General features: G+C 30.6%; 2 protein-coding genes across 2 annotated transcripts in view; one reads left to right on the top strand and one right to left on the bottom strand.

Annotated features, from left to right (window-relative positions):
- The window catches only part of LOC119602298 (potassium voltage-gated channel subfamily H member 3-like), a 175,284-nt gene that overhangs the window by 86,569 nt on the left and 69,030 nt on the right, over positions 1–19,685 (top strand). The window lies entirely within an intron of this gene.
- Positions 5,235–7,810, bottom strand: LOC119602310 (phenoloxidase 2-like). The gene is made up of 5 exons (XM_037953743.1): positions 7,240–7,810; positions 6,730–7,179; positions 6,037–6,664; positions 5,712–5,967; positions 5,235–5,635 (listed from the first exon to the last, which is right to left on the bottom strand). Exons 1-5 carry the CDS (start codon positions 7,777–7,779, stop codon positions 5,437–5,439), a joined length of 2,073 nt encoding a protein of 690 aa, XP_037809671.1. The 5' UTR covers positions 7,780–7,810; the 3' UTR covers positions 5,235–5,436.

Raw genomic sequence — 19,685 nt, 5'->3', positions numbered from 1 at the left:
ATATATATATATATATATATATAATATATATATATATAACCTGCTCACGTTAAAACGAAGCAATAGAAATTCACGAAATTCCACAAAACATTCTTTATTCTCATGTACAGTTTGGTATTGAAAAAGTTATGAGTACGAATTTCAGACTACCTCGAAAAAATAACGTTTTTTTCCAATTCTTAGTAGTATTATCAGAAACTACCAAAGATATTTCGATGAAGTTTGTCACACATTATTTTTTTTGTGCCAGGGATAAAATATGTTCATAACAATTGATCCAATATTTCCCATAGCCTGCATACCAAGGTGTACATTCCCGGAAATTAGTTTATCGTTAATAACTCCCTCAAATATATCGGTATCAACACAAAATTTTACTTTATCGTTAATAACTCCCTCAAATATATCGGTATCAACACAAAATTGTGTACGTACAAATATAATATTAATAGAAATCATACTATCGACGTAGATTTCAGTCGGTCCACAATTGGTCATAGCTCGCATTTAAGGTCCACTTCCAAAAATCACCTAAACGCACATTCATTATCAATTTTTCCGCGGATCAGCCCATTATTGGTCATAGATCCCATATAAGGCCCACTTCCGAAAATAATTTAAACTCACATTTTTCATTGTCAAATAAAGCTATCTTGATAAAATTCGACACAAATATGTTTTCTGTACATACATATGAAGCACTCTATGAAATTTTTCTGGAGAGGTCATAGTTCCTATATAAGGTCTACTTCCGAAAATCACTTAAACGCACATATTTTATTAATTAATAAATCTATTAGAGTAATATTCGACTTGATTGTTTTTTTTTCATTATACGAAATTTTTTCTTGATCGGTCCATAATTGGTAACAACTCCCATATAAGGATAATTTCCGAAAATTACTTAAACGCACAATGACAATCAAAGTCAGCGGGATAAAATTTGACATAAATGTGTATTTTGTATACATAAATCGTTATAAGGAATTTTACTTCTGAAAATCACGTAATACCACTTAATTCATTATTAATGATTATATCCAGATAAAATTCGACATGAGTATGTTTGTGTATATATAAATCATTATATTAAAATGTTTGCAACTGACCTATTAATATAAAACTTTATGAACCTAATCAAAATTAGTTCCACATATGCATAAATGTTAGTACCCTCACTACGGAAACAAAAATTTTGTCAAGCTAAAAATTAGATAGTTAAACGGGTTTTAATAAAAAGTAGCTTGCTGGTGGAGGGTATTTAAGATTCGGCATAGCCGAATATAACACTCTAACTTGTTTTTTAATTATATTTCCTTATAAAATTTGGATGTAAATTTTATACATATTAACTTTATATGCATATATGTATAAAATTTTGGAAATTTTTTGTTTAATTTCTTTTTTTAATGAAAATAAAGAATATTTTTTGTAAGAAATTTTTCTTTTTTTTTATTTCATTATTCTTTCTTATATAGAAATTTACAATAAGTATTTAAATTTTAACCTAAACTATAAATAACGTTGTTATTGCCGCTGCAATTTCAACCAAAGTTCTCGATAATTTGATTATCTGGCAAAATCCAATGTTTCCGTTCTTCTCAGTCGTCTAAAACCCTCAAATGACAGCAACTCCCTGGCAAGGGATTTCGACAAGTAGGTTAAACAAGAGAATTTAATCTCCTCGCGTATTATGGGGACATTGAGATCCCTATGAATATTACTATTGCGAATGTACCACGAGGCACCTGTTATTGACCTTAACAGTGCTGACTGTTTTCTTTGTAATTTTTCAACATTATATGAGGAGGCTATTCCCCACAGTTGAATGCCGTATAGCCATATCGGTTTTATAACTGTTTTGTACAAAAGCACTTTGTACTCTAAGTCTAGAGCTGATCGTGGTCCAATTAGCCAGTACATTTGAGCTGACTTTAATTTTATTTGTGTAACCTTGGCTTCAATGTGTTGAGTCCATGTTAAGCGGCGATTAAGGTGGATACCAAGATATCATACATGGCTTTGTTCAGGAATGTTTATATTGTTTATCTCTACGGGAGGTCAATTTTCCCGTCTTAAAGTAAATGTAACGTGTGTACATTTTGTTGCATTGACTTTTATTTTCCATTTGTCCAGCCACTTTTCCAATTCGCCGTTGTGAAACTGGAGTTGTTCAGAAGCTATTGAAGGGTTATCTTGTATGCTTACAAAAGCGGTATCATCCGCAAATGTAGATGTGTATGTCAGTGCGCTCGTTGGCATATCTGCAGTATATAAAATATATAGGAACGGACCTAGAATACTCCCCTGGTGTACTCCAGCAGATATTTTTCTTCGTGAAGAGATCACATCTTTAGATCTGATTTAAAAAGATCTTTCATATATGTGTAACTTTTAAGCAGTTTGTGAACATTCGCAGGTAGTAATGTGATAATTTTGTGTATGACTTTATCGAAAGATTTTGAAATATCTATGAATAATGCTGAGCAATACTGCTTGCTCTCGAAGGCCTTCCGAATAAAAGTAGTTATTCGATATACCTGTTCGATAGAGCTGTGCTTTCTTCTAAAACCAAACTGATGGTCAGGAATAATGCAATTATAGTTAAAGTGTACTATAAGGCTTTCAAGCAATAACTTTTCAAAAAGTTTTGAGAATATAGACAACAGGCCAATGGAACGGTATGATGTCACTTAAGTGACATCTTTCCCCGGTTATATTATAACAATTTCGGACACTTTCCATAAGGTAGGAAAATATCCAATACGTAGCATCGAGTTAAAGATGAACAAAATAATTCTCAGTGCTGAATTGAATCGTGGTGGTAATTTTATCTATACCAGGTGATTTTCCTGTCTCTAGACCTTTGATTGTCGTCTTCACGGTAGAGAAACGGAATTTTATTGGGCGTGGAACCACATTATTTACAATGTTAGCTCTAATAGAAGAATCTGTATCATTTCCAGTAAACACATGCTCCAAGTGATTGGCGAATGCTTCAAGTTTTTCTGACGTATTTCTCATATGCAATAGGGCATTGCATATGTTTAACAGTTTTCCAAAGACTATATTCTGTTTTCTTAGTAGCTTTCCAGAGACCATATTCTCTTTTCTTTCTCAGATTATATTCCTTATTATTTTTTAAGGCGATGTGAAGTCTTCTTTGAAACTGATTAAGTTTAACCTTTATGTTTGGAGATCGCGATTGTTGCCATTGACGTCTGAGTGTTCTCTTTTCTTTAATTAGAGACTCAATAATATTTCTAGGACATTTCGTATTTTTGTAGTCTCCCAAGGTGACTGGGGGTGTAGACACTTTGACAGCATCTTGTAAGATATCCTTAAATATATCGATAGCGGATTGTATTTCATGGTAATTTTTCAATGAAATATTTTGTGGCAAGTGTGAGCTAACATACATTCAATACTTTAACCAGTTCGTCATCTTGTTAGGGAAACAAGAACAATAGTTTTCCAATTTATTTGGGGTTTCTAATAACGTTAAAACTGTACGCGAGTGGTGGCATCTAGTCTGTCATGCGATATTGCTTCTAGCAATAGTCTGCCTTTGGGAGTAATGAGGCGAGAGTCCCAAAATGTATGTTTTGCATTATAATCACCAGCTACTATGAATCTTGGGCCAAGAGTTTTAAAGTAATCGAGAAACTGCTCTCGATTAACATTATACCTAGGAGGACAATATATTGAAGATATTGTAACTCTGCTATGAGGTATATTTATAGAGGTGGCCTGGATATGGTCCTTTTTGTATTCTGGCAATTTGAAATGTCTAATATTTTTTCTCACAGGCTCTGCCAGTTGGATGTTTTGTATCGTAAGTGTAGTATCCGTTAATTTTGAAACAATTCTTTAGGGTAAAGTGTGTTTCAGAGACGAGTAGTACGTCAATTTCCTGAAGTAGCAGGAATTGTTCTACTTCATTCTTGTGTTGGCTAAGGCCGTTAGCATTCCAAAAACAAATTCTTAGAGAATTCATTTTTATTTAGCAGGATCTGCATGAGCATGCTTTGATTATGCATTAGTTGTTGAAACATATTTTGCATATTTGCCATGAAACTGTTCATGGTTTGAATTAGATTCTCAAATAATGTGGTATTATTTTCATTACTTGTTTGCAATTTTCATTATTCTTATTTGTATTATTATTATTATATATTGGGCACTGGAAGTTTGTTTTGTGTTAATTTCGGTAACGGAGCCCAATTTTGTCGTATGGGCTTACTATTTATTCTGATTGCTTTTATTTGTAATACTTTTATATTGAGCGCTAGAAGTATTAGGAAGGCTTGGGAAGTTAGAAGCTTTATATTGAGCATATAAAGATCTTCTAGCGTTATTTGATTGTTGCATGTGTAGATATACTGGACATCCGCGATCGTTAGCAGTGTGATTTTGACCACAGTTACTGCATTTTTTTTTATTATTATCTGTTTTTGGGCGGGGACAATCTTAATGGATTTCTAATGAATTTGCATAAAGTTCTGGTGTGACCGAACACGTGGCAATTTAGGCATTAAGGAGGACCTCTGCGCTTAATGGGTTCATCTACAATTATTTTGCGATTAAGAAGATATCTTAAACTGTGTATTTTCTTCAATTGTGAAGAGTTAAAAGTAATTTTAATTCTAAACATTGGATGAGGAATTTTGTCCTTGTTAAATATATTGTGAATGGGCTTCACTTCATAACCTTTTAATGTCATAACCTTTAAATGTCATCAGTTGGTACAGAGCTATTTAAACCTTTGATAACTACAGCCAAACCATTTGCATTTTTTTAGTTTATACGTGTAATAATTTATTTTCTCAGAATCAAAACTATCAACTATTGTTCTAAAAGGCTTTTCTGAAAAAGTCTGTATTTTTGTTTCCTGAATGTATCCTTTGTGTAGAGAGACTACGTGGAAATTTTCTTTGCCTACAAGTTGGGACAACTTATTAACCTATTAAGAAAATGTTAAAGTTTTATAATATGATGTATTTAATAGTTTTTAGTTAATTTTATAATTTTGTGTAATTATTTTTTGGAACAATAAATTTTGAGATTTTTTAAATTTCCTCATTAAATCGTCATAACTTTTGCGCCGCTTTATAAAAATTGAGAACGTCAAAGATTTATTATGCAATATGATCGGTTTATATTTGTTCAAAACATTTATATGTGCCATTAAATTAAAAAAAATTAACTAAAAATCAACAGATTTTGATAGTTTCTCATATAATATTTTATTTTTTTAATTTTTTGATTACATAGAAAGTGGATTTGATACACAAATATATACTAAATAATTCTTACTACAAACATATGTATATTCTATAGACAAAAGCATATGTTAGCAAGAATAATACATTTTGCAAAACGATTGGAATACATAATATACATATGTATGTATGTGTTGATATTTAAAGAAATTGTTTAGTTCTTTCTATCAACAATGACGTCATTAAAACGTATCATCACATCAACCATAGACATATTTGAAAAGGTGTTAGTAAGTTCCTTAAGTGTGCCTAACTGTAGGCGTCTATCGAATGGATATCCCATAGCGCGATTGTCAGGATATAACTTATCCTTAAGACCACAAAATGAGGATGAGTCTCCACATATATCCGGGCTGTAAATAAGTTAGGTTACATTTGTTCTTGGATACGCTTATGTTACATTTTAGTATTAAAGTTTTATTCACATACTTGTTATTCGTTTGCTGCACTGCATCTCCTGAATAATCGGAAATCATAACGAACAAATCAAATGCCATACCCTCCGGCTTACCTCTGGGTAAAAGCATGTGTTCTGGCCAGCCACAACCACAGAATCGGAATTCGGCCAAACGCTCCATATCGGTAGGCTGATGGTTGGGTCCAATAGGTCTAAATGTACGTTCATATGGAATTGTAATGCTTGACTTCTTTGATAATTGGTGTATGTTGTTGGGTCCTGGCATTACTGAAAAATGTTATTATAATAGTAAGCAATGTACAACAGATTTATAATTACACATTTGGTAGGACTTACAGTTTACTGTAAACTTATCCATTTCAATAGCTAGTTGACGTTGATCGTTCAGACTAAGTGGAATACCACGTTCATCTGACTTGGGACAAAGGAATATGCGGCATGTGCCCTTCAAAGGTTTCTTATCGTTGTTTGTAACATCAATCACATACTCGAAGGGGGCATGTTGCAAATGAGTAAAAGTGGCATAAATATTTCCCTTTGGACCAAAGTCTAGACCAGCTGCTAAATTTACATCAGATCTTTCCATGTACGTTAGCAATGTATTGGGAGTTGCCTTGAGCGATTGTATGCGCACTTCCAATTTCGTAACAATTACTCCATTAAATTCCAAATCCTTACTGCTGTATGGATCTAAACGCTCCTTGTGTCTATTGAAGATGGTGTCAATAAAACCATGCCATCTGTAAAAGACGGGATCTCGCATAGCAGTAGTTACATCACCCATAACACCGAAATCCTCTAAGAATCGTGCATCTGGATCGTGGCAAAATGATATGGCATTATGACCTTCATTGTGGAGATTTCCATAAAAAGTGGGATTAACTGACAAAATTGTGCATTCCACCATATCACCCAAAATATCAATGCCCTTTTTTGAATCTAAAGGTATTTGTTTACCTTGAGTCTAAATTTAAAATGATAATGTGGTGTAATTCAAACAAGTTCTGATATAATTTATTTGTAACTTACATCAACTACAAATCCTTGATCAATAGCAGTTACAATACGATCAGTCCAACGTTCTAAATCTGCAATTTCCAATTTTGAGTCATCTCGATCAATATCCTGCAATTTGGTGTTAGTATTTCGTGATGGGTACGTACGATTGTTTAAACTGCTCATTATTTTTGGGAAATAACCTTCTGTTATGGGTTCACGTACGTTATTAAGAATTTTTACTTTTGCTAAACCGTTGCAAAAACGTTCCACATTATACCGGGCTAAGATCTGGTGGTGCATATAATAAAACAGTTCACCGCGACGATCTTTTTTGACTATATCAATTGGTCCATTGCCCGGGTATACTAAATGCCAATGCCAATGATGACTATTTACTCCGATATCTTCACGAAAATAGCCCAGCCGTTGCTCTTCCTCCCGGTCGGAAGCCGTGTAATTTCGAGGAATTTCGATATGACGCTGAAATCATACACACATTGTTTTTTTTTAAATTTATTAAGTAATATTTTAATTACTCACTCTATCGCCTGGATTTGGAACAACTTCTCCTTCGGCACGCGCATCTTTAAAGACAGCTGGTTCAACAAAATTTTGTGGAAATGTTTCTGCAATTGGTTTTACAGGGAAGTCGTTAGTGTCCTTGCGATGTTGCACAGCTACAGAATAACAATATTGAAATAGAAAAGGATTTACGCGATCTTTGCAATAAGCACACGTTGCAATAAATATATCTTCGTTTGGACTGCTCATAAAAATATCAATTAAACGAGCAGCAATAGATCGATGGATGCTATTAAAAAGTGAAAATTGTTTTCTTTTTCCCAATGGTCGGGTAAAACTTAAGTCAGGCTTCGGCTTTAATTCGCGTAAAGGGATCTTAACATCGACATCTTCGCTAAATCTTGAATGAATTTCATCTTTGACATCTACATACTGTTCGTTATAATAACTTTCAGGCAAATCAAATACAGCTTTTCCATCGTCCCTAGTTGTAAAAACAGGCTCAAGAGGACGATCAAAAAGTAATTCCAAAGCCTTTCTGTTCGTTTTTTTCGACATGTTATCTTTATATTGCGAATTCTAAACGACTTCGACACTTTGCAAATTTGCACTACTCAAAAAATGTTTACACTGCTATTTATATTGCAATTCTGCACAGTTTTTGTACAAATAATACATAAAGTATTGTGGTTATATACCACAATATTTTTCGTGAATTTTTTGCAAATTAATTTTTGTTTAAATTACCGTACACATATGTTCAATGATTAAAACCGTATAATTATATTTTATTTATTTAATTCAACTATTAATTTTTTACAGCTGAGCACAATACAATTATAATACAAATATAATCTATATATATAACATAACAATTATTATTGAAAACAATTATAATCATATACATTTGAATTAAGATAATAAATCAGTTTGGCTTTTATTTCATTCGTGGGTGTAGAAAAATCAATGAGATCGTATAGGCGGTTGACTTCTAAGCATATTCTGCGAAGAGGATCAAAATTTATAAAATTTGACCTATGGAATTCTATATATAATGAAACATTAATGCGGATATTCGAAAGAAGGAATTGGGAGTTAAATTTTCCATTTAATAAGTTTAATAAAAATGTGACATTCGAAACCATTCTTGTACTTTTTAATGTTGGAAGCTTAATAAGCGCAATACGATTACGATTTGGTGGTAGGTTTATATCAGGATTCCATCTGAGATTTCGGAGGCAAAAAATGAGAAATTGTTTTTGCACGGATTCAAGTTTTCTATTATTTTATTTTATTATTCTAAACTGAACTAGCACAAAGGAAATTATGCCTTTTTTAGAGGCATAATTTATTTATAAAGAAATGTTGATTTTTTTCCAATTTCATATAGGGGCAATAACGAATCTCACTTTAACGAAAATCCAATATAACGCACATTTTTAATACATTTTTAACATTAACTATCTTATCAGGCCTGTCACAGAATTCCATTCCGATAGAAAGTGGAGTTACTTGCTTCTACAGAAAAAGCACGAATGTAGAGCGAAAATAAAAAAACAGGTTTATGGCATTGACAATGTTATTATATACATACATACATAGCAAGTGGAATATAATGTAAAAACAGAACAAGTAAGAGTGTTATATTCTACTATTCCGATCATCAGCTGTTACAATCTTATCTGTCAAAATTCCTGTTTGTTTACATTAAGAAAAAATCGCAGAAGTTGTAAAAAAATTTAAAAAGTGAAGAAAATTATGTTTTTAAAAGAGTTTTCTGGGTCAATCGTGATTAAATGTCTTTGTTGTCCTTCTCTCTTGATAAAATAAAAAATCTTTTTCTCCGGCATACATTCTAAATCTTTTTTAAAAAATCTTGTACATATAACATATAATTTTAAATTATTATTAAAAGTATCCGAATAACGAATATTTTGCGACAAAATTAACATCACTACCCAGCAAAAACTCGGTAATGGGTTGTACTTCCATAACCACTTACTTTTCAATGACTATTACTTACCGTCTGCATTACATAGAAGTACTCTAGTAATGACTTTCTTATAATCTGATATAGAAGTACTTTATTTTCGGCTTTGTCATTTTGTTTGCACATTTTATTTAATTGCGTTTTAAGAATTGTGTTTTAAAAAAATAAAAAAAAAAATTAGTTTTGTTTGTGAAAACCATTATTTGACGCGCAATAAAATAGCTAAGCAGTGGTGCAGTGTGTAGAACATTTGACTAACAAACCGAAGCCCCTGGTTCGTATTCTAGCTGGCTCTTTTTATTATTAAAAAACAAAACAACTTACTCAACAACTGTTTTGTAAGGGAAATTGCAAGTACTTCTTTAAGTCCCTATTTGTAAGCATGCGTAGAAGTACTTGCCTCCAATGACATCACCGTGTTAAAATAATGACTTAAAATGCTAATGAAGAAGTAGTGAAAAGAGGTTTTATTAGCTATTTAACTCATTACTTTTCAATGTAAGTTTTTCCTGGGTATTGCACATTTTCTTATTTTACTTATTTTTATTGCAATTATGGATAAATATGCATTATATTTAACATACATTAGTAATAAAGGAAAATAAAATGATTTGGGCCATCATTTAGTTGACAGAGAGGCATTTCCAAATTGCCTAAAAATAGTGCTGGCCAATTGGAATATTGTCAAATATTCATATATTAATCCAATACTACCTAGATTAGAGACTTTTTCCCAAAATATAATCTTTTAAAATTTTTCTGAGATTTTATTTACAAATTTGTAAAAGATAAAATTATAAATTTTAGATTTTATTTTAAAAGAAATCATAATTAATTTTCACTATCAACCTAAAATTAAAAAGCTGAGATCTGAGAAAAAATTTGAAAATCAACTTATTATTGGCAATGGTTTAATAAAGGTATTTTAAGCTACTTGAATTTTATGAATTAATAAAATTTGTTTTAATTTACAAAAATAAATATTGATCAAGGTTTTAAAATTAAGATGACAAAAGATGACATATTATGGAAATAGATGACAGAAAGAGGACATATATTTTAAAGATGACAGTCAGTTAAAAGAGATGATTGTCCTCTAAAAAAGGAGGACGTATGGTCAGTTTACTTTATATGGAGTGTTGGTTCAATTGTGGACCGATTTTTATTTTAGAGATTTCAGTTTGGTTCCAATATGTACGTTCTGCGAACACATGTATTTAATATGGGAATATTTTTCTTACATTTATATTTTAATGAAAACATTATTATTTGATTCTTAAGGCTCAAATAGACTACACAAATGGCTTGACAAACATACCAATATTTTACGTTTGTGCAAGCCTGTTGTGTAGTGTATGAGGGTGTTACGTGTTTGTACAAATGATTGCTGTTTGTTTGTACAAAAATTAAACAATTCTGATTTTTACGCAAACATATTGAATTTTTGTCAAACCATTTGTATGGTTTATAATCATTAATACCAAATTTTTCAAAAAATTTACATTTCTAAGAAAAATTGAGATCTGTATCTTTGAAAGTCCACAAAAACGTGAAAAAATCGGTTTTTGAACGAGCAATGTTTGTGTAGTGTGTGTGCGAATGAAAAAAGTATGTTTGATAAGCCGCTTGTGTAGTCTATTTGGGCCTTTATTTATTTTTAAACCCTTTTTACTAAATTTGATAGATTTTGTAATAAAATTTACTTTAATATACATACATATTTCCATTTACATACAAATATAATTTTTAAGCAGTTTGTTAACAACTTTTTAATCCCATGGATTTAAGTCCCAATAATTTCAATACAATACAAATTCACACTATACTTTTGAAAGTTTTTCGATCTGTAATAATATTGGCGTACTTATTTTGTTAAAATCTCATTTCCTTCATCTGCGACCAAAACACTGATTTTGGGCGACATTTTTTAATAGACTGAAAAGTGCTTAACATCAGACTCTTGTATACAATTCTACAGGATTTAAGATATACATATAAACTTAATTTGATAGAATATATGCATAAATGCATAAGAGCAAAAGAAAAAAATGGAATTAAAAAATAAAAGAAAATTTCAAAACTAGATTTTATCATTCCTAAATATAATATGCAATGCCCTTAAAAAATAGTGCTAAAATTTTGAATTTATTGTAATCCGTTTTTGTGAGTTAATAACTTCCCATCAAACAAAGGTTTTTTCATCATCACCTCCGAATTTAGTAAAACTCCACCAAATTAATGTTCAATATATAACTTGTATAATAACAAATTTTGAGGCTTATTAGTTTCGTTTTTTCCGCCTCAGATATGCCGATGAAAAAGTTTGAATTTTGAAAAAATTGTTACAGCACTGTGATCACTGATACAAAAACCTTCTAAAAAGTTCAGATATCACAAAAACGGGAAACATTTTGTTTTATGAAACGTTTTGTTTTCATGTGTTGAGCTTGTTTCAAATGAATTTTTAAGAAACTGTTTTTTATTAACAAATCGCTTTCATTATTCAATTAATGAAATGAATGAATTAAAAACTAGTTCTAGTCCTATCTATGTCATTAATTCCGGCGTTGGCTTATACAATCCACCTTCACTAAGATGGTATACTCATGTAAAAGAAAGAGCGCCTTTATTTATAGGCAATATCGGTAATCTGATGGAGCCGTGTCATCATTAAATTTAATGTTGGTTAATATAATGCCTGAAAAAAGTAAAAATTGGACGGCATGAAGCCAGAGCGTTTTGATTTTTAAGAAGAAAATCCCAAAAGTTCTTTATTAGTTTTAGTTCCATTATACTTGCTCGCTGTTCCAGCAGCTTTTTGTTGTTGTGACGTCACACTAAAACAGCTGATTAAGAAACAAAAATAACGGACCTGCGCAATGCAGTATCTACATTTTTTGTTTCATGTTTGATAGCACAATTCTGCTGACTATCAACCAGCGTTGTCATATAAATTTCTACAAAAATCTTCAAAATAATATCTATTTTGATTCAATCTTAACTGTAAATACATAGTTATATAATATATATGGGCAATTTCATGTCAAGTGACTCAACAAAATCGATTTTGACGAAATTTTCACTAAAGTTATATTATTGTTATATATAAGGCTATCGGATAGTAGGTCATACACAAATTTTCAGCTTATCGGCCAAAGTTGGACTTCTTGGTCATACAGGGTTTTATTGAAATGAGTGTAACTTTTCACCTATTGGTTCTATAAAAAATTGTCCAAAGAGTTCAGACAGCTGTTTCTTCACTATTAAAAAAAATATATTTTTTTTTATTTTTTTAATCATTTTTTTATCCCACTAAGTGACCACAAAGCTCTTAAAGGAAATGGTCTAAGCTTTCTTTTGAGTAAAAAAAAAATACAATAAAAACGTCCATTTTGAAAAAATAAGGAAAAATTATGTGCCAAATATTGAAAAAAATGTATTCTTGAGTTAAAAAATATTTTTTTTTTGATATCCCACTCGCATCTTATTATGGGGCTATAAAGCTATTTAAAGAAATTGTATAAGCTTTCTTTTAAGCATAAAAGCGCCCATTTAAAAAAATATATTTAAAAAAAATTATTTTAATTAAAGGAATTGTTTTTTGAAAGAATGAAAAAATAGCTATCTGAACTCCTTTGAACAATTTTTGCTAGGACCAATAGGTGAAAACCTACACTCATTTGAATAAAACCCTGTGTGACCAAAGTGTCCAACTTTGACCCCTTAAGTCAAAAACTGTGCTTTGGTACATGTATTAGTAATAATTTTTTGTTGTAAAAAACAATTATTTATTATTCTTCAATGTATGCATCTTCTGCTTCAATTTCTGTTGAAAATTAAAAGTGTTTTGATTTTGTATGGATATCATTGTTTGGTAATGATTTATCTGCGTTTAAGTGTTTTTCTGAAGGGGGCCTTGTATGGGAGCTACGACCAAATGTGGAACGATCCGAAAAACGCATCTACAGTAACATTTATGTATATAAAAGAAAACTTTGTGCCAAATCTTGTATTGATATCTTAATTTAGTAATGAGTTATGAGCGTTTTGATTTCGGGAGGGGACCTTGTATGGGAGCTAGGACTAATTATGGAAAGATCCAGAAAATTTTTCTTCTGTATGAATTTTTTTGACATAAAACTTTAACGTGCAAAATTTGTATGAGAGGTATATGAAGTTGTGGACCGATTCCGCCAATTTTCAACAGGGATTAAGCTCTCTTGTAAAAACGAATGTATGATGATTTTCATGGAATTATATTGCATAGTTTTCGTGAAAATTTCATCAGAATGTGTGAAAATGCTAATTTTTCGGAGTTTTTAAATTTGATTCATAACTTTTCCCGATGTGAAACGATTTTGCTAATTTTTAATACCAAACAACTTAGCAAAATGAAGAACGTTTTGGGTGAATTTGGCTAAATTCTATTACTTCGTTTTTTCGTAAGGATTCAGAATATATATACTTTGTTGGGTCTCAGATAAATATTTCTTGGTCTTACACACGAAATGACAAAGTTATATAACCAAAGTATGTATTGACTGTGCACTTTTTGAAATTTTTGCGAATATCAAAAATACCATAGCATGACCATGTAGAGCTTGAACATATGTATATATGTATGTTACGGAATATGATAATATTTTGTTGCGATCATAAAAAAAGTTCCCGTACTTTTTTAAATGTGCAAAATTTACATTTTTCTTTACAATTTTTCATTTTTTACGATATCTTATATACCACATTTACAACAATGTTATAAAATGTTCAATAAAACGGCATAATATAAAATTTTTTAGATAATATTATGACTTTATATGAAAACTAGCTATAGCCAGTATGCTTCGCTACCCTCATCGCAATGAAATAAAATAAATATTATTGTAAATTTTCAGTCAGTATAATATATATTCATGTACATATGTATGTATATCTGCAATATCAAAAAGTCCCCCTTAAAAAGTTCATAGGTTCTATATTTCATAGATTTTCAATCAATAATGATTTACAGGAAATTCAAAAAATATCAGTTGGAGAACGAAAATGTAACAGAAGGTAACTTTTTATAGAGGGTTGTACTTCCATAACCACTTACTTTTCAATGACTACTACTTACCGTCTACATTATTTAGAATTGTGTTTTACAATAAAGAAAACAAAATTATATTTGTATATGAAAACCATTATTTGATGCACAATAAAATAGCTAAGAAGTGGTGCAGTGAGTAGAACATTTGACTAACAAACCGAAGTCCCTGGTTCGTATTCTAGCTGGCTCTTTTTATTATTAAAAAACAAAACAACTTACTCAACAACTGTTTTCTAAGAGAAATTGCAAGTACTTTTTTAACTCCCTATTTGTAAGCGAGCGTGAAGTACTTGCCTCCAATGACATCACCGTGTTAAAATAATGACTTAAAATGCTAATGAAGAAGTAGTGAAGAAAGGTTTTATTACCTTTTTAACTCATTACTTAATTGCTTAATTTCATGTTCCTAGGTTGAATATTATAGACACTTCAAAAAGTACCTTTTCAAGAACGAAAAAGTACCAAAAAGTCCCCTATAATACGTTTTTTATTTATTTTTTATTTATTTATTTAGTCTGTGGAATTACTCCTTACAGACAAACATTTTAATTTTTACAAAATATAAAATAAGTAGAATTAATACAATATATTTAAATATGAGAGTAAATTTCGCTTAATAATTTTAGTACTCGAGGATGTATCAATAATGTTGTACAGCTCATTAAAATTTAGACACATCCCAGCAAAACCTTTGCTTACAATGATTACCATTAAGTACTTTATTAATGACTTACTTTGTATGTAAAGTCTAAAAAAAATCAAAATAAAGAAACAAACAAACATAAAACAGTTACTTTTTCTTTTTTTTTCCTTTTTGTGCACACGATATCAAATATCTATTTTTAGACAAACAGAAAATAAAATAGTATTTGTGTGTGAAAACTATTATTTGACGCACAATAAAACAGCTAAGCAGTGGTGTAGTGAGTGGAGCATCCAACTGGCAGACGGAAGGTATTGAGTTCAACCCCAGTCTGTGTCGACTTTTTATTTTTATTTTTTCATAAATATTCTATAAATAACTCTACTAAAAAAACAACTTATTTCCAATCAAATAATATTGACTTACTTTTGGAACATCTCAAACAAAAATAAGTACTTTTTCTAGTAGAATAGTAAGCACTTTACTCGATGAATTCTGGTGATTTTTCTAGTGAATTTGTAAGCAAATATTTTGCTGGGATACGACGAAACGAATCAGCATTAGCAAAAGTTTGTTGAAAATATTGAATTGATAGTAACGAGTTGGTCGTTGAGGGACATTAAAAAATAAGTTGTTTAAAAGAAATTCCGAAGTGATATTGCCATTTATCAGATTGATAAGAAATAAAACATTCAGCATTGTACGGCGGCTTTTTAAAGTTGGTAGATTAAGCTGCAGTAACCTAGTACTGTATGGAGGAAGATGGATAGAAGGGTTAGGATAAGAATTCCGTAAAACGAATAACATAAATTGTTTTTGAACTGACTCAATACGATGACTATGAACATTATATAAATGAACATTATAAAAGCATTATATGTAAATGTTTCGATATAGATAAATCGGAAAATTCTCTTGAACATCGTTTAATAAAACCATGTGTACCACGAGCTAGCTTTATTTGTGCACATATTTATATGTTCAACAAAAGATAATTTCGTGTCAAACAGTACACCAAGATCCAAAAAAATGTCAACAACATCCAACATATAATCACCAAGGAAATAACAGCCTATTGGTCTAATTTTTCTGGAAAAACGCATATGCTTACATTTCTTTAAATTAATGTCAATAAATTAATTTGGCAGCAAACGAAAAATAAATTTAAATCCTGTTGTAAAGAATTTTGAACAATAGAATCCGCACAGCTTGAAAACAATTTTACATCGTCAGCTTACATAAGAATATTGGAAGAATTTAATGTAGTAGGAAGGTCGTTAATATACAACAAGAATATAATTGGTCCGAGATGACTACCTTGCGGAACTCCAGAATTGACGCACACTCTGCTCACGACATATCAGATAAGATTTTATCCATTCCAAACAGCAGTTGGTAAAACCCATTAGTTACAATTTATGTAAAAGAAGATGGTGGTTAACTCTGTCGAAGGCTTTGCTAAAATCAGGGTATATGACATCAGTGTAGAGTCCATTTATGATGCCATTATTAATCTTCGTTGAAAGTTCTAACAGATTAGTTGTAGTCGAACATCCTTTACGAAAACCATGTTGGAATGGTGTAATAATGGAGGAGACTTGACGACTTAAAAAATCAGTGAGATATTGTTCAAATAATTTAGGTATAGCACTTAATTTAGCGATACCTCTATAATTCATTATATTGAATTTATTCCCCGATTTAAACAGGGGAAGAATAAGAAAAATTTCGGGAAGTAGCCATACTTTATAGACATGTTAAATAGAATAGTTAACGGAGTAGCAGAGATTGACCACAATTTAGTAGAATGCTGCTAGGGATCCCATCAGGTCCACTGAAGAAAAATGATTTTAGTTTCAACATCAGAGAATATAAAGTGGAAGTAGTCAAAAAAGGAAATGATATTGGTTGTTGTTGGATAGAATATGGATAGGTTTTTGATATATCATATTCAGCTGTAGAGTAAGTCGAAGCAAAAAATCAGCAAACAAATTACTTATTTCAGCATGATCGGAAGATTCGGTTGAATGGTACTTCATTGAGGTTGGAAATACATCGGAACTTCTTTTTGAATTAACAAATTTATAAAATATTTTTGGATCACGTTTGAAATTTAATTTCAAAATGTTTAAATAATTCTTGTATAGGTCAAGGTTAAGTAAATTATATTTAGCTCGATATAAGGAATATTTGGAGTAATCAATCAGCATTCCAGATTGTTTGTATTTCTTATAAAACTTATTTTTCAGATTTTTTAGTCTCGATAGTGATTTTGAATTCCAAGGAGGGCCAGATTTATTAACGTGCATATATTTAGGAACGCAATCATTGATGTAAATAAACACGGTCTCATAAAAGGAATTTATAGTCGAGTCAATTGCTGCCGGAGTTCCACTGGATAACGATAAAATTTACAGCCAGTTTGTATTGGATAAATAAAAGTTTTAATCATTGTAATTAGTCTTCTTAAAACAGTATTATTTTATGTTATTACGATTTTTATTTTCTTTCACAGAAATTGGATAGTTACAGTTAACTTCAATAGTAGGATGATGACGATCTTCAGCTTTAGTGATAGGGTGATGACGGATCAGGGAACAATCTTTAGGTTCATTTACGAATACCAAATCAAGCAGTTTATTAGAGTTATTTAATACTCCATTTTTTTGAAATAGGCATAAATCCGACATATTGTCTCAGATACTTTGGGCTCTCCATGCTTAATTTCATGTTTCTAGTTCATTATTATAGAAAATTCAAAAAGTACCTTTTGAAGAACGAAAAAGCATCAAAAAGTCCCCTTTTATATGTTCTCGGCGTCATGAAATAACTCCCCAAAACAAAAATGAAATAACTCCTCAAATTTGGGGACTTATTTCGTTATGAAATAATTCCCCAATTTAAAAATGAAAAATAAAAACGAAATGAAATAACTTCCTAAATTAAAATGAAATAACACCCCATTTATTTCATATGAAACAAAAGGCGACATGAAATGACTCTCCACGAAATAACTCGCCAAAACAAAAATGAAATAACTCCCTAAAAATTTGTTCAGAAAGCGAAAACAACGAAATTTGGGGATTTAATTCGTTTTTTTTTTTGGGCTTTATTTCACATTTAAAACGGGGAGTTATTTCATTATGAAATAATTCCGCAAAATTCAAAAATGAAATAAATCCCTAAAAATATTTTTGGGATTTATTTTATTTGGCCTAAGGCCAAGATACAAGAAGAGTGTATTCCTAGCGAAGCCGGTGTCCAATGTACCCCAGAGGATAAAACCCTTGCGGACGACCGAAGGACGGCAATCAGACATATATTTTTTATTTCGTGTGACAAAAGTAATATAATGAAATAACTCCCCAAAAATATTTTTAGGAATTTATTTTATTTTTGAATTTTGAGGAATTATTTCATAATGAAATAACTCCCCATTTTAAATGTGAAATAATGCCCAAAAAACGAATTAAATCCCAAAATTTGCTAATAAGGGAATCTTTATTAAGCGATTAAATTGAATTGTTTAAAACTTTGAAGACCCACTCGAAAGAAAGAATGAGCGACCTACTAATTTGTTATTTTTAAATGGGAACTTATTTCATTTTAAAATTAGGGATTTGTTTCATATGAAATGAATCCCCAAAAATGGGGTGTTATTTCATTTTAATTTAAGAAGTTATTTCATTTCGTTGGGGCTTTTTTTCATTTTTAAATTGTCTTATTTCATTTTTGTTTTGGGAGTTATTTCGTGGGGAGTTATTTCATGACGCCCTTAATTTCATGTTTCTAGGTTCAATATTATAGAAAATTCAAAAATTACCTTTTAAAGAAAAAAAGTATTTTGTGCCAGAGTTCCAAGTAACATCCCATTGGTAGATTTAGTGTTACTAAATCTATCAATTTCTCCAATTTTATTAAAATTGGGGCAGTGAGTTTCAATAAAATCAAATTTCCCGCTTTTCCTCTTTTTGGTGCTTTTTTTCTCCCGATTGAAGTAATAAACATTTTATTAAAAAAAATGTATTCATTCGCATGTTAATACAAATCAATACATAGGAAACAATGTTTTATGCAAAAAGTACCAAAAATAGGTACAATTTTCACCCCTCAAACGTCCGAATATCCAAAAAGTACCAAATTCGTATTTTTGTTTTTTGTCAGGTTATGAAGGAGTCAAATATATTTTTGGATGTTCATTGGTTTAAAAGATACTAGACACTTATTTTTTAAATGAACGACAATAAGCTTTAAACTGTTTTTGTATCTTTTCTAGTTTAGGAGGTATAAGGTTACCGAATTTACCCGTTTTTATCTTTTTACCCCCTAAATATTCGAATTTCCAATCTCCTGTCCAAGTTTCAGCTTTTTGCTTCAACCGTTTAGGCTGTGCAATAATTAATCAGTCAGTCAGTGAGTCAGTAACGTTAGAATTTTATATATATAGATAATTAAAATAATTTTAAGTAAAAATATCTAATAAAATCATAACATAAAACTGAGCATGTAGATCCCGGAGTAAGTGAGAACATATAAAATGGTACTTTTTCATTCTTCAAAAGATATTTTATGAATTTTTTATAATATTAAACATAGAAACATAAAATTAAGCATAAAGAGCATGAGTAAATGAGATTCCATAAAGTGGGACTTTTTGGTACTTTTTCTTTCTTTATAAGGTACTTTTTGAATTTTCTATAATATTGATCCTAGAAACATGAAATTAAGCATGTAGAGCCCGG

This window comes from Lucilia sericata, unplaced genomic scaffold, assembly GCF_015586225.1.
Source record: "Lucilia sericata isolate MDLA Ls3-8-SP2 unplaced genomic scaffold, ASM1558622v1 Contig000220F_arrow, whole genome shotgun sequence".
NCBI classification, from domain to species: domain Eukaryota; kingdom Metazoa; phylum Arthropoda; class Insecta; order Diptera; family Calliphoridae; genus Lucilia; species Lucilia sericata.
Note: the sequence above shows the minus strand (reverse complement) of the source record. Positions and strands in the feature narration are given on the sequence as shown.